Source organism: Lepidochelys kempii, chromosome 1 (genome assembly GCF_965140285.1).
Source record: "Lepidochelys kempii isolate rLepKem1 chromosome 1, rLepKem1.hap1, whole genome shotgun sequence".
Taxonomy (NCBI): Eukaryota; Metazoa; Chordata; order Testudines; family Cheloniidae; genus Lepidochelys; species Lepidochelys kempii.
In genome coordinates this window covers 260,967,002-260,989,909 of record NC_136380.1, presented here as the reverse complement: position 1 = coordinate 260,989,909, position 22,908 = coordinate 260,967,002, and the positions used below count along the sequence as shown (strand labels likewise).

The following is a 22,908-nucleotide window of genomic DNA, read 5'->3' as shown; positions in this document are numbered from 1 at the left end:
GGCCAGAACTTTACCTGTCCTCCACCATCCAAACCGGTCCACTTCCTGGTTCAGAAAGCCCAAGTGGTCCGACTTTACAGTCCCAAAAGTGTGTGTGGTGGTTTACAATACAAAGTGCTCCCAGTACCCCTTGCAAGAGGCAGATTTATTCCTTTGCAACCATCAATCTAGGTTCCACATAGTAAGGTACGTGCAGTATGTGTGCACTGTAGATCTGGCTGGAAATAAAATGGATCTGAGACAGGTGCATCTCACAATGAAAATACAAGTGCTGATTGTTTGGAAACAGAAGACAAGAAATATAAGGTCTACCAAAGTCTAGTGACTTTTGCCATACAAAGAAATCTATCTATGGAACGCACCCATTTGGTTCCAACAGCTAGTTCCCTCTTGATGCTACAGAAGAACTTGGGAAGAAGAAAATAAGTCATTGCTGATATTTTCCTCAGAGAGGGAAGAAAGAATTATTGATTTGAAATCTGTCAGTAAGTAAAAAAGACACAGTTTTAAAAAGCACACTCTTTTCTGATAATATTTTGCCCACTATTTTTACAGGTAACATCTAAGATAACATGTAGAAGACTAAATGAAAAACATTTTTTTAGTATACTACTTACATTTTACAGCATTTCACATATTTTGAGCAAATTAACCAGTCTTTGAAAATGTTTCTAACACATTTCCTTTTTTCATTAAGCATTGTAGTGGCATTAAAATGTTGTAAAAAGCATTAGATGGATGCACGTGGATCTTAATTTTTTGGTGTGGTCCATGTTGGTGCTGTAATTATTCGAGCTATTTAGAACTCAACTAATGGCTTTGTTTCACGGATTGTGCAGAAGAGCAAGCAAGCGTCCCTGTGGGCTGTAGGCACATGCAGTGTAGCCTCAACTAGTCATTAGTGTTGCTCACATTTGCTGAACTGTTGGCTGTTAAGGGAGTTATGGTGAAATCTCTCTGGGTTGTGCTTAAAGAAATGCTTAGAAGAGAAGTTGAACCTGAAGTCTGAAAGCCGGTTAGAAGGTACTGTTGCCATATGCACTGCATTCCCACCTCAACATAAAATGAGCAAAGTAGTTGCACCCAAGGGTATATGCACAAAGAGGGTGCTGTGTACTGGCCCACCCTGGCGCTCCACTTGGCCGTTGCCAAGTGGCCGCAGTGCTGGTTCCTCTCCGCCCAGCCCCTCCCCGCCTGCTCCTCTCAGCTGGTGGGCCAAGGGCTGCCTTCTCCCTGCCCCCTCTCCCCCTGGCTCCTCTGGCCATGAGCTGAGGGCTTCTGCCAGTGACCAGGGAAGGGGAGCCCTTAGCCGCTGCTGCCCTGCTCCAGCCCCAGCTTCTCCCCCAGAGGCTTGTACCACTTGGTGGGGAGGGGCTCAGCAGCAGGCCCCGGGGGTTTCTGGCTGCTGTGCGCTGCAGACAGCTGGGCTCGCCAAATGGCGCAGTTCCTGCCTCCTCCCTGGGTTGTCAGGCCCCTGCTAGCCCTGGGGCAGCACTGGTGGGAGGGTGCTGTGCATGCAGCTCTCCCCACCCTGTGCGTCTGTCCCATCCTTGCCATTATTCGAATGCGGAGGCTGGGGAGTGTGGGGGTTCCAAATCATGCTGGGTAGGAGGCAGCACCGGCACCCAATGGACAGATAACCCAACCAGTGGGTGCTGCTTCTCCAGGTGAGCCCCTTCTGCCTGGGCCCCATGAAGCAACTGGAGTCCCTTCTCTCCAGCACCCTTAAGGGAGACCCAGTGCCCCCTGCCCCATCCTCCCACCAGTTCCCCTGGGGGTGTTTGGATCTCCACCAGTTCTCCCTGCCCCATTCCCCTCCACCAGTGCCCCTGGTCTAGGGAGGGATGTGGGTCGGGTCCTGTTCAGTTTGGTCTGGGGAGGGATTTGGAGGGTCAGCGTGGTCTTTTGGGGGCCCAGCTGGCTCTGATCCTTGTCTCTGTGTGCCTCTCGGCCTGCAGGGGTGGGAAAGGACTAGCAAGACTAGTATGAATAATGACACTGTAAATAAAATGTATTTAAGTTTTTCATATTTTTTATTTTTAAAACATTTTAAACAGTTTTTAAATTCACCCCAGTTTCATACAAACATTTAATTCAAGCCCTGGTAGTTCATATGAGAAATAGTGTGATATTTCCCTTTTAGTGGGAGCAGCACATGGCTGGTGTTTTGGCCGGCTTTGGCTTTTGTTAGTTGTTTTTACACGCACTCCCTCCCTCTCCCGCACGCGCGTGCGCGCACACACACAGTCTCTCCTGACCCAACATACACACCAGGGCTCCCTGCATCCAGGTCACTTTCGCCACGCGGGCTGTGCTGTGAGTATCAGGAGCTGCTTCTCTTGTGCCTTCTCCTTATGCAGCCCAGGCAGGGAAAGTGACCTGGATGCAGGGAGCCCTGGTGTTGCTCCTCGCTCCTCCCCCCTCAGAGCCCTGTAGGGGTGTGTGGGGCAGAGGAGTAGCAGTCCAGGGGGGCAAGCAGCAATGCCAGCTGCTTCATGCATCTAAGTCAGTTTCCCCTTGTGGGTGCAGGAGGGGGATGCAGGAGTTAAGAATGAAGGGAGTTGGGGGATGGGGGGAGAGCGAGCCTTTGGGGCGAAGGGAGGGCAGCCTCGGGAGCCTTGTGGGGCTGGGGTAATGGGGGGGCACCACACCCCCAGGGGCACCAAAATACAAGTTCACCCAGGGTGCCATTTTCCCTAAGGGTGGCCCTGAATCATAGACTATCAGGATTGGAAGGGACCTCAGAGGTCATCTAGTCCAACCCCCTGCTCAAAGAAGGACCAATCCCCAATTTTTGCCCCAGATCCCTAAATGGCCCCCTCAGAGATTGAACTCACAACCCTGGGTTTAGCAGGCCAATGCTCAAACCACTGAGCTGTTCCTCCTCCTTGTTGAAGAAGGTGCAATTTGTGTTTCAGGCCCTCACCGGGGGCCCATACCACCAGGCACTAATACCTGTCCCCAGTACTGTATACAGTACTGTTTGTTATATAATGTACTTACGTGCCCTATTACTACTTATTGAGCTAAAGCGGTGTTTCTCAAACTGGGGGTTGCGATCCCAAGGGTGGTCGTGGGGGGTGTCACAAGCAGGGCCAGCATTAGGGAGTAGGAAGCAGGGCAATTGCCTAGATCCCCATGTCACAGAGGAACTTGCATAGCTAATTTACATGTTTCAACCCTGCTCTCAGCTGAAGCCTGGACCCCTGAGCAGGGCAGAAGCCCTTCACCTTGAGCTTAAGGTAGGGGGTTGCAGTTTTTTCAGGGAGGTGGGGGGTCACAGGTTTTTTTTTTAAGTCCAAAGGGGTTGCCAGCACAAAAAGGTTGAGAAACACTGAGCTAGATCATTCAAACACTGGTTCTCCTTCTCTGTTGCTCATCCAAAGTCTTATGCAGCGTGTTTATGCTACGTAAATACTACTAATCTAGTGTTAAAGAAACACTTGAGGACTCTAGCAGATATGTATCCAGTGTTTCATTTGCATTTGATAGTATTTTGTGTATGGCAATATTTCTGTTGTTAGTTTCTTTTATTTGTATGGACATCTCACATACGATTTTTTGTTTGGTTGAGGGTTTTTTATATAGCAAAGCATGAATGGGTTTAGTGTACCCTTTTCAAATGGCTAGTTTTTCATTACCTGGTTCCTTCCATCAGGAGGTCTGTGTTTTTAATGGGTGAAAACTGCTAGCATTTTTTTAAATGCTGCATTATCTAAAGATCAAAAAGGATCTAACAAAATTATATCCAACTTTCTCCAAAACTTATCTATAGGTCAGAGAGCAGCATGACCCACTTCTGCCTTTTTTTTTTTAAAAAAAAGCAGCATTTCTTTTTAAAAATGAGTGTCTTAAATAGAGCTTAAAATGCAGGGGTTAACTGAGTCAAAACTAACTTGCTGCATTAAGGTAGATACAAGGGCTGGTGTGCATCTTCTTTTTGCTGTTTGGTGCTTTCCCTTTGACAGATGTTAAGTGGTGGGTTGGTTCCATTTCAGCTTTTCTTGGGACAGTCCTTTCTCTTTCACTAAAACCCTGCTGAAAAGGCTGCACTTCAATAACTTTTGTTTCCCTCCTTTTTTAAAAAAAAGCATGGGAGGGACGATACCACCTGCTCCGGACGATGCCCCTGCAGAAACAATGAAGGTAAGAGATAAACATAAGGACTCTGTGCCCCCCCCACCCACCCAAAAAAAAAAAACTTGCTGTCAGAATTTGCGTGAAGAATGGGACAAGTGCGTTTGTTTAAAACTTCCAAAGAAGGTAACTGGAAACATCAAGGAATTTTGTATATTTGGTGCTGGCTTGTGACAATTTCAGAGGTTGAAGGGTGCTATTATGTGCCTTTTGTTAAAAGTACCTTCAGACTTGCCACACCCCATTCTGTCTAATGTACCTGACCTCTTATTTATTATTTGTATTACCACAGTACCTAGGTGTTCTAGTCATGGTCCAGGACCCCAGTGTGCCAGCTGCAGTACAAACAAAAAGATGGTCCCTGCCCCAAAGAGCTTACAATCTAAGTATAAGAGAAGAGACCACAGATGAGTACATACAGGAATGTAAGGACACAATGAGACAGTGTTGGTCAGCTTGATAGATAGTGGTATCGGTGCACCAGTGACTTACATATCATCAAGTTTTTGTAGGCATCATGGCAAAGGAGAGCTGGCGGATGATGATGAGGTAGCTTTAGATTTTTATTAGGAGCTTTTCCCAAATATGAGTGGCAGCGTGGGAGAAAGCACAAAGGTGCTTGTTGGAAAATGTAACCAGTACACAGTGGAGCCTGGAATCAACATCTGGACAGTGTACAAAAAGATAAGGTGGAGAATGGGCCATGAAGGGCCTTGAAAGTGAAGCCAAGGAACTTATGTTTGATGCATAAGCAGTGGGGGAAGCTCGTGGAGGGATGCTAAAAAAGATGTTATGGCCTGAGCAACAGACTAAGAAAATGATCTCTGCATCAGCATTCTGAATGGATATGAGTGGAGCATGATTACACTGTCAAAGACATAGAAAAGGATGCTGCAGTAATTGAGACACAAGCTGAGTTTTAGCTGTACGGATGGATAGGAAAAGCTGTTTTAGATAGTATGGAAAGAGGATCTCTGACCACAAATCAGCACATCTGTGGGCAAGAGAAATCCAGTTTCTGTGGTTCATTCAAACCTTGGTTCTGCTGAGACTGGAAGTAAGGGGCAAATTAGTGTTCATTGCAATGTTGGCTCTAGTGATGTGGATGATACTATGTGGGCCAACTTACTTCAAAGTTATTAAAACATAAACTCTGAAGGAAAGTCTGACAAACAGCAATTTACAGGTCAGAAGTTGGCATTAGTGCAGGAAAGTGAGGAGAAGGGTTTTATGTCATACTTTTAAAACTACAAATAAAACTCCTTAGCCATACATGGGATATCCTTTAGCTGCTGAAGACTTTGTAGTGGAGTTTTCTGATGCCTTGGGATTGTTCGCCTGGAAAAGGAGTACTTGACCATAGATAACATGTACTTACAGATTTCTGTCCTCCATTTATTAGGACAAAACGGAGAAGCAGCCAGAGGAGCCAGTTAAGCCACCAGAGCCTGAGAGTGAAGAGAGTGACGTGGGTGAGGAAGTAACTGTACTGCAACTATTCATCAATTTGAACATGAATGTAGCACTATCGTATTTGTAGGTGGAAGAATTTAATTTTCCACATTTAAGGATTTGAACACTACTTTTCTCTCTGCAGAAATTGATAACGAGGGAGTGATTGAACCAGACAAGGATGATCCCCAAGAAATGGGAGATGAAAATGTGGAGGTAAACACAACATCTTCAACTTCCATTGCATTGGAGGAGTTGCTGCTTCTGTATGATTTTTGGTTTTGTGTTTTTTGGGGGGAGGGAGGAGTTGAGTGAAAATCAAACTCATAGGAAACCTACATTAGTTAGACAGCCAGTCATTGCTTTTAATGCCTTCAGTTCTCCCTCTTCCCTTCTCCTGAACAGGAAACTCATCCATTGAAAGTTAAGGTCTCTCCTAATTAAAAGCCTGCTTCCATCAGAGACATTAGCAAAACTCCCATTATCTTTGAGAATCATCGCTGGACATAAAAATGAGCCACTAAACATTTTTAAAATGTCTGATTTGAAAACTAAATATAGAAATCCCACACTAACAAATGAAAAATAATATTTGAGTGTCCTCCTATTCCGTATGAGCAGTGTTGCTCTCCTCCCTTCCTTTTTGAAATTGAATTAAATATACTTGGGAGTCTCTGCTTGCTTAACTGTGAGTATTTAGCCCAAATTAGGCAGAAGACCCTAGAGTTAGAGAACATTAGTTCCCTTTCCTGACCCCCATCTAAGTTTGCTGCTTTTGGTCTTGACTTTATTTCCTTTGTTTCATAGGTAACTGAAGAGATGATGGACGAGGCCAATGAGAAGAAGATGGAGGGCATTCATGCCCTAGGTGAAGGTGAGGGGTTCTGTACCTTAGCACATACCTTGGAGGGTGTAGCTGTTATCGTCTGCTGTTTTCACTTGCTTTCACTGACAAGTCTGGAAAATCTGACTTAAAGCATCCTGGAATCCTTCCAGTCTGCAGGAAGGAGTGGGGCTAGGTAGTGGATTGTTTAAAAGCTTCTGCTGGTGGAATTCATTCCTTGTATTGAGTTCCAGATATAATTTGTTGTCTTAATGAGAGATGCCTAGAAGCATGGTAATACTGAAGTTCAATGGGGGAGCCCTGGTTTGCACACCCTGCTTTTTGGTTGTGGATACCACTCTTCTTGCCTGCCAGAACTTCTTGTTTTACACTCTCCACTCCCTCATTGGTATCCTGGCACAACACAACTTCATTTTGTATATAAGATTCTGTATAAATTGTATTCTGAAACACCTTAGTTATATAAACAAATGAAGGATTAGCCCAGGAAAAGAAGAGAAGGTGGGGTGGATGGGGGGGGAAACCAGCAGAGAACAAAGCTCTTAAATCCACACTGGTAAAATTGCTACTGGTCAAACTGATGAAGAGAGTACTCTATTTCTGCAGCCTGGTTGTGTTCTGTTGGGGATCCTGATGTGGTTCTATGGAATGTCCATTTTAAAAAACATGTGTCCATCTTGCCCAAGTCTGTTTTAACAGCAGCATGTGTTGTGTCCTTGGCAGTCCATATGCTTTAGCTCTGAATCTTGATGTCTTCATGATTTCCTTGCTCTGCTGCCTTCCACTGTTTTGGAATGTTTTTGTTGCTAATCTCAAAGTTGCCTTACATGCAAATAGTCTTATTTAAAGGGATCCTTTGAATTTAAGAGTATTTTAGGAGGTATTTCTTTCTTACTAAAAACACATTAAATTTAAAATTCTCCATTTTAATAGTGGTTAAAAGTAAATTTGGGCTGTCTTTCTAGGGATTATTAATTTTTGTCCAAAACATCTGACGTTAGATTTTCCATAGGGAATTGTTAAATGGATATATTTAACTTTTATTTTAAAATTGACTAAATTTCAAGTTGGTTTTGTGTACTACATCCATCCATGAGTTCCCATGCGTGTTTTTGTTTTACCATTGCACTTCCAATTTTTAAGTGTTTTTCTTTCCCCTGTTGCTGTGTGGAAGACCCACATAAATAAAAGGGGAAACTGAATAAATGACTAGTCAAAGTCAGATGTGCAAAGTACATTGAGATAATCTCTTTCATTGTAATTTTGGGTTGTTTTGGTTTTCAGCAATACCAGTAAACTTTAAGACAAATGTGACTTTCTTCTTATGTTGATGGTACACAACACCCAGTAGATGACGGAAATCTGGTTTTTTATCTCACTCTGGGGTTATTGAAGCTTTACTGGTACTTGCCTTTCAGGTGAACTTCAGAAAGCCATTGACTTGTTCACTGAAGCAATCAAGTTGAATCCTCATTTAGCCATCTTGTATGCTAAGCGAGCCAGGTGAGTGCTATATAGACCAGGGATTTGTTTTCCTCTATATAACCTGGTCTTTTTAAAGGGGTCATGATGGACTGGAAAGCTGAGATTCCAGCTTGTTTATAATTTGAAGGGAGGCTTAAGGAGGAAAGGACATTATGAATCTGTGTAAAGATTGTGGGGGGGAGCAAAATAGCTTTTAGTTTCACATCATTCGTGGGAGTTATTGGACTGCAAGCCAGATGTGATAGACTGTCTCCTATTACATTGTTCAGTCACTATTTTTTCCATTCCTCACGTGGTTGGAAGGTTATGGATGAATCATAAGAGGAAATGCATTATTTGTAGTTGCAAGAGCAGCCATATGAAGGGTTTCTGGAATAGCTGAAATGGCTTGTCTGCTCTGTGAAACATGATAATATATGCCTTCTTTGGGACTTCCAGTTTGAAAGATGCAGGATAACAAACTCTTATAAGTAACTCATCACGGACTGTGAAATCTGGTCTTTTGTGTGCTTTTAGGCTATACTATACAGATTTACAGGGGAGACCAGCGTTTCTCAAATTGGGGGTCCTGGCACAAAAGAGTTGCTGGGGATCACAAGGTTATTTTAGGGGGGTTGCTGTATTGCCACTTAGTTCTGTGCTGCCTTCAGAGCTGGGCTGCTGGAGAGTTACAGTTACTGGCCAGATACCCAGCCCTGAAGGCAGCACCCTGCCAGCGGCAGCACAGAAATAAGGGTAGCAACACCATACCATTCCACCCTTCCTTCTGCGCTGCTGTCTTCAGAGCTGGGTGGCTGGAGGGTGACGGCTGCTGATGAAGGGGCCAGTTCTGCAGGCAACAGCAAAGAAGTAAAGGTGGCATTACTATACCATGCCATCCTTACTTTTGTGCTGCTGCTGGCAATGGCTCTGCCTTCAGAGCTGGGCTCCCTGCCAGCAGCCACCACTCTCCAGCTGCCCAGCTCTGAAAGCAGCACTGCCACCAGCAGCAGCGTAGAAATAAGTACGGGTGGCAGTAATTCAACCCCCCACTTCCCAATAACCTTGTGACCCCTTCTATTCCTGCCCCCCTCCTTTTTGGGTCACGATCCCTACAATTTCAACACCCTGAAATTTCAGATTTAAATAGCTGAAATCATGAAATTTACTGTTTTTAAAATCCTATGACTGTGAAATTGACAAGTGGACTGTGAATTTGGTAGGGCCTTACTTCTAAGGAAAATCTAAAGATTCTTGTGTTATAGTTAACAAGAAGACCATCTGCAATTAACTTTGTTTAGATTTTTTTTTCTCACTTAGATATGAAAATTACTTCCTGGGTCATCCGGTCCAGCTAACAGTCACTTTCTGTTCTGACCAATTGAGCATTGTTCTGTGTGCATGTGTACAGCTGTATGTGTGGCCCATCATTGTGAAATCATTGAGATTGCTATAGAAAACCAAATAAATTAGAAGTTAAATAACTTAACAGTATATACTCTCCATTTATCCATCAATAAGCATGTCTTGCCATTATAATATGTTATAGACCACACAACGCACAACCCTGGTGGTTTTGTCTGGTATGGTGGATGTATCGACCCTAACTACTCAATGAAGTTCTTGTATATTTTTTTAATGTTGTAGGTGGGGTTCTACAAAGTGTGGGGTGGACTTGTGGTGGGTAGTAGATGAAGAATACTGTCTGTCAAAAGCTGTGTATTAACCATTGTGTCAGAAGTTGCATGTGAACTCTCCTGCTGTAAGGTAAAACCTGACAGAAAAATGTACCTCCTGACCGAAGGTTTTACATCGACGTAGCCTTATTGATCAGGCTTCTGTGCACCCAGTCTCCTCTACCTCAGAAAATCACTTTTGTACACCTCTGTATCAATCAAGTCTGTGTGTGTAGCCCACAAACTTCCAATTATAACATGAGTAGCTGCTAAAGATGTCCCCAGATACAGCATTTGGGGTTTTTTAAAGCTACTAGCTGCATTAAATATCCTCAGGATCCACCTCTATCAAGCTTTGTCTGGATTGGTCAACAATGAAAAGTAAGAAACAAGGAAAAATTTCGACCAAGGCCCAGATTCATATTATAAATTTATGGAGAGAAATGAGACAAAAAGACTGCACAGAAAATATAAAACTGTATGAAACTTAACATCACTTGGTTGCCTACTTCTGGAGAAATAAACGGATTTATACCCTGTTTTAGAATACAGTCATTAACTCTGGAGTGGTTACCAGGTATGTCCATAATTCATTGCTTGAGACCAGATCTTGATCGGGCAAATGCAACTCCCCTTTTCTATCTGGCTTGCACTGTATTTCCAGCCTAGCTTATGAAAATGTGGGACTCTTACAGTATCACACAGAATTGTATAGCTTCAAACACACTCTTAATTCTTCAACATTTTTAAAAATCTTCCTGCAACACTTTTGATAAAATGGTGTGAGAGGTGGAAATTTTAAGTGGCTCATAAGTACTGTGACAAAGTTCCTCCTCTGCCTTGGTGGGTTCTGCGCTTTCTGACGGATTTGTTCACCTCAGACGTTTACAGCAGTCCTCAGTTTGGCTCCTTTGTTAGTGGCACAAACCTGCTGTTCACTTGGCTAACCTCATCACTGGCCAGCATGGGGAAAAGTAGAACACTCCCCCACAGTCTCTGCTGCCCCACCTAATGGGTTGGGGAACAGGCCAGAGACCTTCCCCACAGTCCAGATCAACTCCTCTTATATCAAATAGGGGAATGGGGGGAACCCAGGCCCACCCTCTACTCCGGGTTCTAGCCCAGGGCCCTGTGGATTGCAGCTGTGTATAGTGTCTCTCCTGTAACAGCTGCATGACAGCTACAACTCCCTGGGCTACTTCCCTATGGCCTCCTCCCAGCACCATCTTTGTCCTAACCACCAGACCTTCCTTGTGATGTCCGATAGCACTTGTACTTCTCAGTCCTCCAGCAGTATGCCTACTCACTCTCAGCGTCTTGCTCCCAGCTCCTTGCACGTGCCTCACCAACTGAAGTGAGGTCCTTTTTAAAACCAGGTGCCCTGATTAGCCTGCCTTAATTGGTTCCATCAACTTCCTGATTGTTCTGGAACAGCCATTATCTTACTCAGGGGAAAGGGACCTGCTTAATCTGGGGCTAATATATATCTACCTTCTCCTACTTTCTTGTAGCATTCTTGCCTAACCCTGTCACACCACATAACTTATTTCCTTGCTAATTAATCACTAATTAATTTGATAAAACTTAAACTTTATAAAATGCGTGGTTATTTACATGGTGTAGCAGTAGACTATCAGGAGTTGGTGAATTTCTTGATGGTAGATTATGAGGAGGGATAGGAGCTGGCTGCAGTATAAAGGTTAAAGCTTTATACGATGCATGGACTACAGGGAGAAGCTGCTGCTTTTGAAAATGACTTTTCTGTTAACAACCGCAGTTGAGAACTTCTTACTTTTCACGGTTGGCTCTCCCCATTTCTGCACTAGTTCTTGACAGCCTCCTTATGACACTAAGAAAGGATTTTGTAGCCATTGGCATGTTCTTGATTCTGCCTTCCCCAAGGTCATTTTTAGTCCAAGGTACCTTCCAGTCATAGTCCTTATGCAGCAGTGTCCAGGACAAAATTGCAACTATTGAAACAGAAAAAATTGTGAAATAAAACGTGCTCTCTTAGATGAATATTACAAAAAGCTTTGCTAAGCAGTCCCAAAGCTAAAGTTTATAGAATACCAAAATGTTACCTATGGGGTATAGCTGAAAATATCCTATGTACTTATAACCTAAAGCAGGGGCAGGCAAACTTTTTGGCCTGAGGGCCACATCAGGTTTCTGAAATTGTATGGAGGGCTGGTTTGGGGAGGCAACAGCCAGGTGTGGCCCAGCCCCCCGGGACTCCTGCCCCATCCAACCACCCCTTCTCCCTGTCCCCTGACCGCTCCCGGGAACCCTGCCTCCATTCAACCCCCTTATTCCACACCGTCTGACCACCCTGCCCCCTATCCACACCCCCGTACCCTGACCACCACCCTGAATTCCCCTGCCCTCTATCCAACCCCCCTGCTCCCTGTCCCCTTACTGCGCTGCCTGGAGCACTGGTGGCTGGCGGCTCTACAGCTGCGCCGTGCAGAGCACCAGGACAGGCAGCCATGCCACCACACAGCCAGAGCCTTGCCGCCCACTGAGCTGAGGCTGCAGGGGAGGAGCTGGGGGCTAGCCTCCTGGGCCAGGAGCTCAGGAGCCGGGCAGGAGGGGCCTGTGGGCTGTAGTTTGCCCACCTCTGGCCTAAAGGTTTCTGTCCCAGTTTTCCATGTTGGAGACCCAAAATGTTACATGGTCTTCAAGGTTTCTATTTGGTCCCATCGTATGTCCATTTAGCCAAAAACATCTTTTCGCATGCAGTACTGGTCATAAGGCCCTTCATTTGTCCACAGCCATCTAGTTATAACTGATGCGACAAGCTATAAATTATTATCATGTTCTGAAACTAGACCATAATACTAAAACCAATTTGAAAGTCTTAATTTCTTGTACCCAACCTGGATTAGGCCTTTATTCCTTAAATACCCGCTGTTTCCGTCGCTAATGGTTTTCTGCCTCTTTGGGATAGGCCTGCCAAAAGCTTTTTTGGTCTGGTTCCTTTCAGAAGAAAAATTAGAGTAAACAAAATCCAGATTGGTTTTTGAATACTGAAATTACTCTCTGAATAAAAACCACATAGAAAACATCAGTAGTTTAAGGACACTGACTTACCATAAGTCATTCATCCAAGCACAACTTTCTGTCCAGTCTGGGTCATTGGGCAGTGCTCCATGTAGTCTACCCTCAAACCCAGCATCCCTGTTAACCTCTCAGTTCACTGTTTTATGACCTGGCCCTTCGCACCATCTCTGTCTGGTTCCTACCACCAATTGACAAATTTCTTCCCTTGCTGATCCCAACTTTACAGTGCATCTGAGTTGTGTGTTTAGGACTAGGAAACCTTTTTAACACAGGACATAGAACTTTAACTCTCTGCATCCTTGTATTTCTTTGTCTTCCTTCCACCCTCAAGTGATTCTTGCTGATCAAGACTGAGGCACACTGATGAAAGCTTGCACTACCCTTTCTCATGATTCACGTGTCCAGGAGCTACATGGCAAACTTCAGTAACCAAGACAGAATTCTCACCAGTGCAAAATCTTTCGTCTTTAGAATTCTTTAAATATATTCCATTTAGTTTTCTTGCCTGTGAGTGTTGGCAATGGAAAATGTTTTTAAATATGTACAATAAATCTTGTCCTTTTTGTCAGTGTCTTTGTGAAACTACAGAAGCCAAATGCTGCCATTAGAGACTGTGACAGAGCCATTCAAATAAACCCAGATTCAGCACAGACCTACAAGTGGCGAGGGAAAGCTCACAGGTAAAGAATTGCAGCCATGTTTCACCTCTCCCTTCGCTCATTAGTGAGGGAGGCAATTTTTGTTTTTTCTAATCTCATCCATTACAGATTGTGAATTGTTTATCTATCTGATGTTTTGTGGGGAGGAAGGAGATGATTTAATGGGAATGTAAATGTTTCTGGTACTAAATGTCCTTTTATTAGCCATCACCAAAATCTTCTGTTTGGTCATTGAACATTCTTAACTGTAGGGATACGATTTTTATCTGTGTGATTTGGAATCATGAACTGGTATAACTTGAATTTTGCTAGTCTTTCATGCCAAAGAATCCTAACACACTTTATACTAGTAAAAGTAAATTTGTTTAGGTCTAGTAATGAAGGCTCCTCTCTAAAATGTCCAAAAACCTGTAATGAAATACTATAATTTTTGTAAATTAAGTTACTTTTTGTAATATAAGTATTAAATGTGTTAAGGAATTAACAATTAAATGGGTAGGTGTTATGACAACCTTTTTAAAAAACAGGATAAAGAATGAGTTTTGCTATTCAAGTAGTGAAAATTGGCCATTTTAAGCAAAGTTTAGTAAATTCTGTAATTACTTTCTATGGTGTTGTCTTGGTTAACTGTCTTATTCTCTCTGCATCCACACATCTCAAGAATGATGATCTTCTAAAGTTTTTAAACTTGTTTTGGAGGTGTATAACAGTTAAGGCGGAACAAACTAAACTGTTACTAAAAGAGCTACTTAAACAACAGTGAAGCACAAGTTTTGCTGCTTGCTTTTGGGCAAGCTTATCGGTTCTACAATACATCTCTTAACAGGGTCCATCGTGGATGGTATCTGCTTAAGGTAGCAGACCATCACTAGGCTAACAATCCTATTTGCAGAACTGGTAATGAAACATTAGCAAAGTTTTCTAAAGGACTTTGAAAATGTCTACTATGTATTCTCATTTAATGAATATTCAGGAACTCTGCTCTTTGGAAAGTGTATTATAGACTCTTTAAGGATTTCTGGTCATCAGGACCAGAGTTTTTCATCATCCTAAAAATTGCACCTTTAGCAACGTCATGATTCCAGTGTTCCCTTGAATCATGTTGGGGCACTGGTTCAGTACTAAGAGCATCATGCTAAATTATGAGATCTGGTCAGATCACATTCTGCAATGTTTTAACTTAAGAACTACTTACAAGACCATGGAGGCTCTCCCCTTAACATATCAGAATATTAAAACTTTCCTTGATGTGGTTGACTCTAATACACCCTGAAGTAGTGTTAGAGGGCCTGATAGAGTGGGGGAATTTCCATGCTTTGATTCGGTTCCTGGCTGTGCCACTAGCCTGCTGGTTAAGTTATTGCATCTCAGTTCCATTTTCACGATCCATAAAATGGGGATATTTGCCATCTTTGTGTAGCACGTTAAGATCTATAGGCAAAAAGTGCTGTGTAAGAGTCGGGTGGTGTTATCCTTAATATAATTGGCCAAGCAAAACGAGGCTCAAGGCTCTGAACTCAAACTAATGGCACTTCTCTGTCCTCTTTCTGTCAGTATGTAATGTGATAACTTTTGAAAACTGCATCTGAACAATTCCAAAATTGTAGGAAATTCTCTGTGTATCAATGCGCAGAACCGTATTGATTTTGGGGAAAATTGAAAAAGCCTAACTTCTACTAAAATAACCATTTGGTTACTCATGATATAGTGGTGAGGCAGTGACCTTAGGGTTAGAAAATAGTGGTTAGGGTGCTAGGGAGCTGCTTCTGCCTGCACCACCAAATGGACACTATGTGGGCCTGAGTTTAGTGGAAATCAGGTTGCTGAAAGCCCCTCAAGCTAGGCCCGTTCGGCTCCCTCCCCGCTTTGATCAGAACCATACTGATTTTGGTGAAAACTAGAAAAGCAAGCTTTTCTGGATTTCTGACTTCCACCAAAATCAACAAGGTGTTCTGACCAGAGTGGGCGGACAAGGGCCTAGCCGGGTGTACAGCTCAGCCTATGGAAGCAACAAACTCTTTGACAATAGATACTATTTACTTAAAAATTTTAATTGACTATACAATACCTTGCCACTTTGGGTAGGGAGTACCTTGTTTTTCACAACAGCAACTTCTTTTCTGCTGTTCAGAGAAATGGCACTAATTGGCTTCACAGCACCCATTTGGCTTCTCTTGAAGCAAAAGTGGCAGTTGTGTTGTAGGAGTATAAAGCAGCAGGGAAGTATCCCCTAAGTGTTTCATGCTCCTGGGGCTCTTTTTCCATGATCTACAGTAATTATCACCAAGTCTTGACTTTTCTGTGACCATTCAGGTGTGCATTTGTGTGTCCACTTATACAAGGTTCATGTGGATCCATGTAAAGGGACATTGACTACCACCTTGTCTGTTGCGAATTGAAGGATGAGATGAGCAAGCACTACTAACCCCATATTGGTGTCTTCGATTCCAGACTCCTCGGTCACTGGGAGGAGGCGGCACATGACCTTGCGTTGGCATGTAAACTGGATTATGATGATGAGGCTAGTGCCATGCTGAAGGAGGTGCAGCCAAGAGTAAGTGAGGGTGGGATAATGGAATAAATTGGCTTCTTCATGGTGGCTTCTGCCTACTCTTGCTTGTTAGACTTCTGGAAGCTTCTGAAGGTTGCAGACATTTTCCTTTGGGGCTACATAAGTGCTCTTGCAGTATCAAACATTCAGAGATGAGGTTCTAAAACAACTCTGTGGTTTAAATGCCTTGATTTTTCTTTCCATTTCCAGTTGTGGGTAACTGGATCTTTGAGTGTGGTGCTTCTGCATATTCATAATTACCTGTCACTTTCCCTCTTGTTCTTTGGAGTTATCTGAGTTTAGCAGAAAGAGCTGAGACAGTTGGAGTCCTGCATCCCTTTGTAACCCCAGCTCTGAGTATTCAGAATAGAGGAGGACACTCAGATAGCTGCAGTGGATCCTGCTTTCCAGAAAGTTCCTAAGGCTCAGAGACACCATGGACTCCTCTCACTAGTGTGAATATTCAGCAGCAATGTTCTCTCAGCCTATGATTTCTATAGTAAATTTCTTCCACTATTCTACCACTGGGGGGCAGCATATGTTTTCCTTAAAAGCAGATATCATTCTCCTTTATGAATTTGCCTCTGCAGAATACCGCTGCAGACATTCCATGCTGAGTCATGTGATCAGTGAGCCATTTCTGAGCAGTAGTTAACAGTTGGAAGGTGTGTAATATTTCTCCAAGTTAGACATTGCATAAATTGATGGTATAAATATCTTGTCTAATGGTTCCTCTGTTTCTTTTCATTCACGTGTTAGGTTGGTTCTGTGACCACTCTATCCCTTTCTCCTTTGTTATTTTTACATAGTGGTAAATAGTTCATGTGCTGTTTTAATAGGTATGGACCAGGATCAAGTGTTACATTTTAGTTGCCGTGGGTCTTGCTTAAGGTCATGGAGCCACTTAGGAAGCCTGTAGGGTAGGTTCCTCTGACTCGGCACACGCTGTTTCTTGCTTCAGATAGACGTGAAATGCCTCAGAGAGGGACACTGCCAAATGCTGGAATATCTACAAGGCTTTATCCAAAAAGTTCCTGAAATCTCTGCTTCAGAATCTGCGTATGCAAGAGGATCAGTGGGTCCTAGATCCCATAAACGGGTATTCCTTCCAGTTACAAGCCATACCATATCTCAACTCCATTTATTTTTTGCAAGCATTCTTCTCAGAAACTGCTGCAAAAGGAGGTCTTGGCAACCATACTGGGAAAGGCTCTGTTCTAGACCTCTGCAAATTGAAGAAATTACCTAAGGAAAACAAAATTCTATCTGTCTCTTGTGGGGAGTATAATCCTCTCAATCTTCAAGACTGGTATGAAACCCTACTTCTGAAGACTTCTCCTTCCACACCTTGATAAGGCAAAAGCACAGGAAGTATCTTCGGCAACAACTAATATAAGGTTCTTCTCTTTGGACTGGCAGCACCCCTAAAGGTATTCACCAAATGCTTGGCAGTGTTCACAGTTAATCTGTATGGGGGGGCCTTAGGTATATCCATACCTGGATGACTGTCTGCTAAAAGATCAGTCTTTCCTGCAAGGCAAGAGTTACCATGCTGTGCCTTGCTGCTTCTTATCTATACAGTAAACTGAATATGTCTTGGCTACAGCTCAAGGGCTAGTCTTCCTGCAGAATCTGAGGGGACCTTCTGTGAGCTCTAGCTTGACTGCCTAGGGAAATGGTCCAAGAATTCATCCAGAGAATGGAGGTAGCAAAGTCTAGATTAGAAGGCCCAGTGAAATTATCTGAGTGAGCCTGATGTCTACTGCACTTTTGTCTCCAACTTTGCAAGGCTTCAGGTGTACAACCCTTGCAAGGGTGGCTGAATCTGGTGTAAAAACCAAACAATCACAGTTGGACGTGAGTGTTTCCACTTCAGAAAGTCCAGTACTCACTCTTTGGCAGTATTTACCCACAGCAATCTTCAAGGTTTTAATTGGATGATTAATCAGATAATAGTCTTGGTTGACTCGTCTCAGTAGAGATCTTAAAAGCACTCTTCAAACTTAATCATGGTGTGTGGAAGCCTCAGGAATAAAACTTCACATGCTCTTCCTTGAATTAGGAGCCATCAGACTCTATCATAAATCTATCCTTCCACAGATTGAAGGGTAATTAATGTAGATTCCTACAGTTAACATGGTTATGATTGAGGCTTCGATTGAATCACAGATATTTTTAATACAAGTCATGGATAGGTCATGGACAATAAACAAAAAATCACGGCCTGTGACCTGTCCATGACTTGTACTATAAATACTCCTGACTAAATCTTGGGGGGCTTTGGGGTGCTGCTGCTGCTTGGGAAGGAGGGGCAGGGTCCTGCCACTGCTACTCCATGAGTGAGGATGTCAGCAGCCCAGGGTCCTGCTGCTGCTGGTCCAGGCAGAACCCAGGACTGCTGTTGCTCTGGCGGCCCCTGGGACCAGATGCCTGGGGCCACCCCAACTGCTTGGGCAACCATAGGGTCAGCCACACTGGCCACTGCAGAAGTACCAGAAGGTCACAGAATCTGTGACCTCTGTGAAAGACTTGCAGCCTTAGTTATGATATATTACTTTGAGAAAGTGGAAGTCGTTGCCTCCATCAGGAGGCAGCCTTTCTGTAGGAATTGAGCATCCAAAATGAAGAGAACCTGTCTGCTCTATCCTATTAGGTTATAGGCTACATTTTTAAGCGTACATCTGATGCTGATCATTACCAGTGGCGACTCAAAGTCTTGGTGGCTCATCTTGTTATCTGCCTTGTGGACTCATCCAGATATGGATTTCTTTGCTACAAATCAGTACAATAAGTGTCTGAAGTTTTGCTTGAGCAGGCAAGGAGCCACAGTGCTTAATGAATGTCTTTCTTTTACACTGGGAGTTAAGGGAAAGCTGCTTTGTCTTCTCTCATTTACCATATTGAGAGAAAGTAGTCTTAATCATGTCATTCAGGACATGGCAAACCTATTTCTCAGAGCTTCCAGCCTGTCCATTCATTCTTCTCATGAGTCAAGTGTTCCTTCACCCAGCAGAGAAACAGGGTTATGCTTCTGGATCTCAGATTCCTTTACTCAGCAGCATGGCTGGTGATCTGCTTACTATGTCTCTGTGAAAGAGACCACAACATCTGTCAATCCTGAGACTTCAAAACATTTTACGAATGTGTACGTTCTCATCTAAAATCCTATTGATTTTTTAGACTCTATTTGCTAGATTCATGAAAAGGCCCTTTTGAGCCATGGATTCTTGCATTCAGTAATACTTCTGGCTGAAGGTGCAAGATTTAGGCTCTAAGGGTATGTCTACGCTACGAAATTAGGTAGGTTTTTTTTTTTTTTTTTTTTAGGAAGCGATTTTATACAGTTGATTGTGTGTCCCTACTAAGCACATTAAGTCTCCGGAGTACGGCCACAGTACTATGGGTAGGTATCCCACAGTCTCTTCTGCCCATTGGAATTCTGGGTTAAGCTTCCAATGCCTGATGAGGCAAAAACATTGTCGCGGGTGGTTTTGGGTACATGTCGTCAGTCGTCCCTCCCTCCGTGAAAGCAATGGCAGACAATCGTTTCGCGCCTTTTTTCCGTGTGGACGCCATACTGCTTTCAGCAGATGGTGCAGTAGGACTGCTAACCGTTGTCATTGAACCACTGCTGCCGCTGCAACTCTGCTCTCCTGCTCTTGTCTTGATAGCAAATTTCTCCATGTTGTCTGTCATAGGCTCCCGGGTACGTGTGTTCTTCCTCGGGAAACATGCACGGTGCTAACCGTCGTCATCCACCACTTCTGCTGCAACTCTGCTGTGCTGCTATTGTCTCAGTAGCAAATTTCTCCATGTTTGGCTGTCATGGGCTCCCGCTTCCGCTGCAACTCTGCTTTCCTGCAGACGTCATACCACGGCAAGCATGGAGCCCGCTCAGATCATCGCAGCAGTTATGAGCATTGTAAACACCTCGCGCATTATCCTGTAGTATGATCAGGGTCAGAACCAGAACCTGCAAAAGCAGGCGAGGAGGCGACGACAGCGCAGTGACAAGAGTGATGAGGACATAAACACATGCCTCTCTCAAAGTACGGGCACTGGCAATTTGGACATCCTGGTGGCAATGGGGCAGGCTCATGCCGTGGAATGCCAATTCTGGGCCCGGGAAACAAGCACAGACTGGTGGGACTGCATAGTGTTGCAAGTAGAGGACGATTCCCAGTGGCTGCAAAACTTTCGTATGCATAAGGGCACTTTCATGGAACTTTGACTTGCTTTCCCCTGCCCTAAAGCGCAGGAATATCAAGATGAGAGCAGCCCTCACAGTTCACAAGCGAGTGGCTTTAGCCCTCTGGAAGCTTGCAATGCCAGACAGCTACCAGTCAGGAATCAATTTGGAGTTGGCAAATCTACTGTGGGGGGCTGCTGTGATCCAAGTAGCCAACGCAATCACTGAACTGCTGCTATCAAGGGTAGTGACTCTGGGAAATGTGCAGGTCATAGTGGATGGCTTTGCTGCAATGAGATTCCCTAACTGTGGTGGGGCGATAGACGGAACGCATATCCCTATATTGGGACCGGACCACCTTGGCAGCCAGTACATGAACCAAAAGGGGTACTTTTCAGTGGTGCTGCAAGCACTGATGGATTACAAGGGACGTTTCATCAACATCAACGTGGGATGGCCGGGAAAGGTACATGACGCTCGCATCTTCAGGAACTCTGGTCTGTTTCAAAAGCTGCAGGAAGGGACTTACTTTCCAGACCAGAAAATAACTGTTGGGTATGTTGAAATGTCTATAGTTATCCTTGGGGACCCAGCCTACCCCTTAATGCCATGGCTCATGAAGCCGTACACAGGCAGCCTGGACAGTAGTCAGGAGCTGTTCAGCTATAGGCTGAGCAAGTGCAAAATGGTGGTAGAATGTGCATTTGGACATTTAAAAGCACGCTGGCGCAGTTTACTGACTCAGACCGTAGCGAAACCAATATTCCCATTGTTGTTACTGCTTGCTGTGTGCTCCACAGTATTTGTGAGAGTAAGGGGGAGACGTTTATGGCGGCGTGGGAGGTTGAGGCAAATCGCCTGGCCACTGATTACGTGCAGCCAGACACTAGGGTGGTTAGAAGAGCACAACAGGGTGCGCTGTGCACCAGAGAAGCTTTGAAAACCAGTTTCATGACTGGCCAGGCTACGGTGTGACAGTTCTGTTTTGTTTCTCCTTGATGAAAACCCACCCCTTTGGTTCACTCTACTTCCCTGTAAGCCAACAGACCTCCCGCCTTCGATCACTGCTTGCAGAGGCAATAAAGTCATTGTTTCAAATTCATGCATTCTTTATTAATTCGTCACACAAATAGGGGGATAACTGCCAAGGTAGCCTGGGTGGGGTGGTGGAGGAGGGAAGGACAAGGCCACACTGCACTTCAGAACTTATTGAATGCCAACCTTCTGTTGCTTGGGCAGCCCTCTGGGGTGGAGTGGTTGGGTGAGGAGGCCATGAAATTTGGGGAGGAGGGTGGTTGGTTACACAGGGGCTGCAGCAGCAGTCTGTGCTCCTGCTGCCTTTCCTGCAGCTCAGCCATATGCCGGAGCATATCCGTTTGATCCTCCAGTAGCCTCAGCATTGCAACCTGCTTCCTCTCATCACGCTGCCGCCACCTATCATCTTGATCCCCCCCCCACCTCTCCTCTCAGGCATCCCTCCTGTCCTCGCATTCATTTTGTGCTTTCTTGGACTCTGACATTGTTTGCCTCCATGCATTCTGCTGAGCTCTTTCAGTGCGGGAGGACTGCATGAGCTCAGAACATTTCATCACGAGTGCGTTTTTTTCGCCGCTTTATCTGCACTAGCCTCTGGGCTAGAGATGGTGGGGGAGCGTTGAAACATTTGCAACTGTGGGAGGGGAAAAAAGGAGAGTAGTATTTAAAAAGACACATTTTAGAGAACAATGGGAAGACTCTTTCATGGTGAACCAAGCTGTTAACATTACATAGCACGTGTGCTTTCAGTACAAGGTCGCTTCTCTTCCTCCCCCCACCAATTTTCTGGGATGATCGCTTCACCTCTCCCCCCACCGCATGGCTAACAGCGGGGATGATTTCTTTTCAGGCACAGGCAAACAGCCCAGTGGGAATGGCCACCTCTGAATGTCACCTTAATAAAATTCCCCTATTTCAACCAGGTGACCATGAATGATATCACTCTCCTGAGCATAACACAGAGATAAAGAACGGATGTTGCTTGAATGCCAGCAAACTCCAGGACCATACGCTGCCATGCTTTCTTATGCAAGGATTTCAGACTACGTGCTACTGGCCTGGCGTGGTAAAGTGCCCTACAATGGAGGACGCAATGAGGCTGCCCTCCCCAAAACCTTTTGCAAAGGCTTTGGGAGTACCTCCAGGAGAGCTTCGCTGAGATGTCCCTGGAGGATTTCCGCTCCATCCCCAGACACATTAAGACTTTTCCAGTAGCTGTACTAGCCACGAATGCATCCCAAGTCTTCAGGGCAAATTAATCATTAAACACGCTTCCTTTTAAATCATGTATTATATTTACAAAGGTGCACTCACCAGAGGTGCCTTCTCCATCTTCAAGATCCAGGAACCTGCCTTGGGAGGGTATTGGCTCCAGGGTGATAAACAGTTCCTGGTTGTCGGGGAGAACGGTTTCATCCTCCTCCTCATCTTCCTCGTCCCCAAAATCCTCATCCCTGTTGCATGAGACAACCTCTCCTCCTCCTCCCCCCCCCCTTTTCAGGAGTCCACGTACAGGGGTGGGGTAGTAGTAGGGGCACAACCTAGAATTGCATGCAGCTCATCATAGAAGTGGCATGTCCGGGGGTCTGACTCGGAGCGGCCGTTTGCCTCTTTGGATTTTTGGTAGGCTTGCCTGAGCTCCTTAAGTTTCACACAGCACTGCTACGGGTCCCTGTTATAGCCTCTGCCCTTCATACCCTTGGAGATTTTTTTTCAAATATTTTGGCATTTCATCTTTTGGAACAGATTTCTGATAGCATGGATTCGTCTCCCCATACAGCGATCAGATCCAGTACCTCCCGTTTGGTCCATGCTGGAGCTCTTTTGTGTATGGTCACCTG

The 22,908-nt window shown here is 44.5% G+C and overlaps 1 protein-coding gene across 2 annotated transcripts in view; it reads left to right on the top strand.

Moving 5' to 3' along the window:
• Positions 1-22,908, top strand: part of ST13 (ST13 Hsp70 interacting protein) — a 32,697-nt gene that overhangs the window by 663 nt on the left and 9,126 nt on the right. Inside the window, exons 2-8 of one of the 2 annotated variants that reach the window (XM_073327136.2) lie at positions 4,092-4,146; positions 5,540-5,609; positions 5,735-5,805; positions 6,397-6,463; positions 7,852-7,936; positions 13,203-13,313; positions 15,744-15,846. In XM_073327136.2, the coding sequence (XP_073183237.1) occupies positions 4,092-4,146; positions 5,540-5,609; positions 5,735-5,805; positions 6,397-6,463; positions 7,852-7,936; positions 13,203-13,313; positions 15,744-15,846 (562 nt within the window). Of the gene's footprint in view, positions 1-4,091; positions 4,147-4,379; positions 4,563-5,539; positions 5,610-5,734; positions 5,806-6,396; positions 6,464-7,851; positions 7,937-13,202; positions 13,314-15,743; positions 15,847-22,908 lie in introns of those variants that run through there. The other variant, XM_073327137.1, reaches the window with a different exon arrangement.